Genomic DNA, 2500 nt, shown 5'->3' on the forward strand with positions numbered 1-2500 from the left:
AGCGAGCCCTTTACAACGAATGATATTGAGAAGAGAATATCAAAGACCACAAGAAAAGGATAAACTGGAAATATAGAATATAGAATAATGAATAATAATATATAGCGTTTTACTGAATGCCACTATTATTTTGGGTTCTACTGTTGTTTACTCTTGGTACCACCTGTGTGGCTAAGAAATCTACTATTAGGTTTTTTTATTCGTAAATCGTGGGGTTGATATTGCACCACGTAACTAGCTATGACTTACACTAGTTCAAGCGTCTAAAATCTCATCAACTAGCTTTAGCTGGTTGGGTCATGAATCGACCCCATCACGGAAAATATCGTGTGTGTGTGTATGTGTGTATGTGTGTATGTGTGTGTGTATGTGTGTATGTATGTGTGTGTGTATGTGTATGTATCTATATATGTATATATATGTATGTATGTATATATATGTATGTATGTATGTATGTATGCATAGATTTTGAATATTAGCTCAAGTGTTTATTTGTACAGACTACGCAAGAGTAAAGTACTTGGACCCTTTCGAACAGGTCGCAGGAAAGGGACTCAGTAAGTCTGGGCCAACCTTCCAAATCCTTAATTAACCTTTAATATGAAGTACATCCACTCGACTTGGGTCTGTCAACTGGCCGTGGCTGCGTGGCAAGGGTATCTCGATTACGGTTACTAATCTTGTACTTTATATCTTTGTTCAAGAAAAAGTTGACTGGTCATCATTGTTATGAATAGAAAAAACCTAGACCTCACCTGTAGAAGATGAGACGTATAAATCAATATTGTCTAGGTGTCATGAGCAACGATGCTGCCGAACTAGCTTTTTAGAGTTTTTTTAAAGTACTATGAAAGAGGGAATGGCTTTGCTGATCTATAGAGGTGTTAATGGAGGCGTTTTAAAATCATTGAGGCATTCCATAGGAGGCATTTTGGGTGTTGTATGTTGTGGCTTTGTATAGTATATATGATGTTCTGTTTGATGTGAGATTGATTAATACAAATATAGAAATACTTTATTGTCAATCATCTATCTGTAGGATTAAGTAGGGTTACTAGATATACATATATAATACACATATAGGCTGATTTTGGTGGGGGACATCGTGACATATAATTCCACATACATAAAAAACATGTCTTCCCAAACGAAAACGTGAATAAGGAGGACAAATAATCATCTAACATTATCACTAATTGTTCAAGAAACAATAGATGACACCCGAGTCTTTTCATGTACAATTGCTGAAACGTACACTATATGTGTGTAGATTATAGAGAGTATAGGAAACTGCAACACGTTCTTCTCCTTCTCAGGCCGCTGCGTGCGAACCTGATAGCAGACCACCGGCCCACCATGAGCATGTACCTGCAGGCCCTAGAGTCCAACACGACCCTGGAGGCCATCATGGGCCCCAGCTGGAGGAGCTTCGTGACGCGGCCGAAGCTCGTGGTCTGGATGTCCAGCCACTGCCCGACGTCGTCTCGCAGGGAGGACTATGTGGTGGAACTCCAAAAGTACATTCACGTGGAGGTCTTCGGGTTCTGCGGGAAATTCCAGTGCGGCGAACACTTCGATGCGTTCGGGTCCACTTGCTGGGAAAGGAGACTCCGACCACAGTATTTATTTTATCTCACCATGGAAAACAGCCTTTGTGATGAATATATCACAGAGAAGCTGTATAACCCGCTGATACATGGGCTTGTACCTGTCGTTTATGGATGTGAGTTGACAGAGTGATCTGAAATTTCGTTCATTTACTTTCATAGCATTTTCATTTTCATTTTGATGTGAAGTTGTTGCATGTGGATCTTCATTTTCTAAATTATGTGCTCCGGTGATTTAGACTCTTTGATAGTTGCAATGCGTTTTATATCTAAAGAAATACGCACATCTTTTTTCTCTTTTAAATACCTCGCGTGCAATGTGACCTTCTTGTTGCCCTCATTCCTAGCTCATCTCGGAATGGGGATCACCATTTAGCAGTAATATAAGTTTTAATTGTTACTCATCCTCTGGCCTCCATTTGTATCGCCAAAAAGAGAAACAAAATACCTGAAACCGCTGCTGTCATCACAAACATGGACCAAGTGAAGATGATTTACGAGACATCTTTCACCAAATCTTCACCTGAAAAGAGTGATGGACTCGGCTTGAAGTTTTCTGTCCGTAAAGTTATCTTGAAAGCTGTCTTTTGTGACCATTCGGCAAATGATCTACACGATCTAATACTCTTTGAAATTTAGAGTCATCAGTTACGAGTTCCTATGAAGCCTGCTAATTACAAGCGCATTTTTTTTTCTCGTATCTGTCATTCATAAGCTGACAGTCTATATCATTTGTCAGTCAGCCATCCAGTTAGTCAATCTGTTATTCTAAATCATCAATAATGTATTTGTCTATGATTATATACACGTCACACACACACACACACACCCACACACATAAACACACACACACACAAACACACGCACGCACGCGCGCGCGCACACACACACAC

At 39.8% G+C, this 2500-nt stretch overlaps 1 protein-coding gene across 4 annotated transcripts in view; it reads left to right on the top strand.

Moving 5' to 3' along the window:
• The window catches only part of LOC122260179 (lewis-type alpha-(1,3)-fucosyltransferase), a 37933-nt gene that overhangs the window by 29594 nt on the left and 5839 nt on the right, over positions 1-2500 (top strand). For all 4 annotated transcript variants that reach the window (XR_015191608.1, XM_086543792.1, XM_086543791.1 and 1 more), the window contains exon 4: positions 1317-1723. Coding sequence is in view for 3 of the 4 variants with exons in the window: in XM_086543792.1 (XP_086399918.1) it covers positions 1317-1723 (407 nt within the window). In the remaining variant the exon portion in view is untranslated. The remainder of the gene's footprint in view (positions 1-1316; positions 1724-2500) is intronic.

Source organism: Penaeus japonicus, unplaced genomic scaffold (assembly GCF_977035675.1).
Source record: "Penaeus japonicus unplaced genomic scaffold, GWHDUDI00000001_assembly GWHDUDI00000014, whole genome shotgun sequence".
In the NCBI taxonomy this organism is placed as follows: domain Eukaryota; kingdom Metazoa; phylum Arthropoda; class Malacostraca; order Decapoda; family Penaeidae; genus Penaeus; species Penaeus japonicus.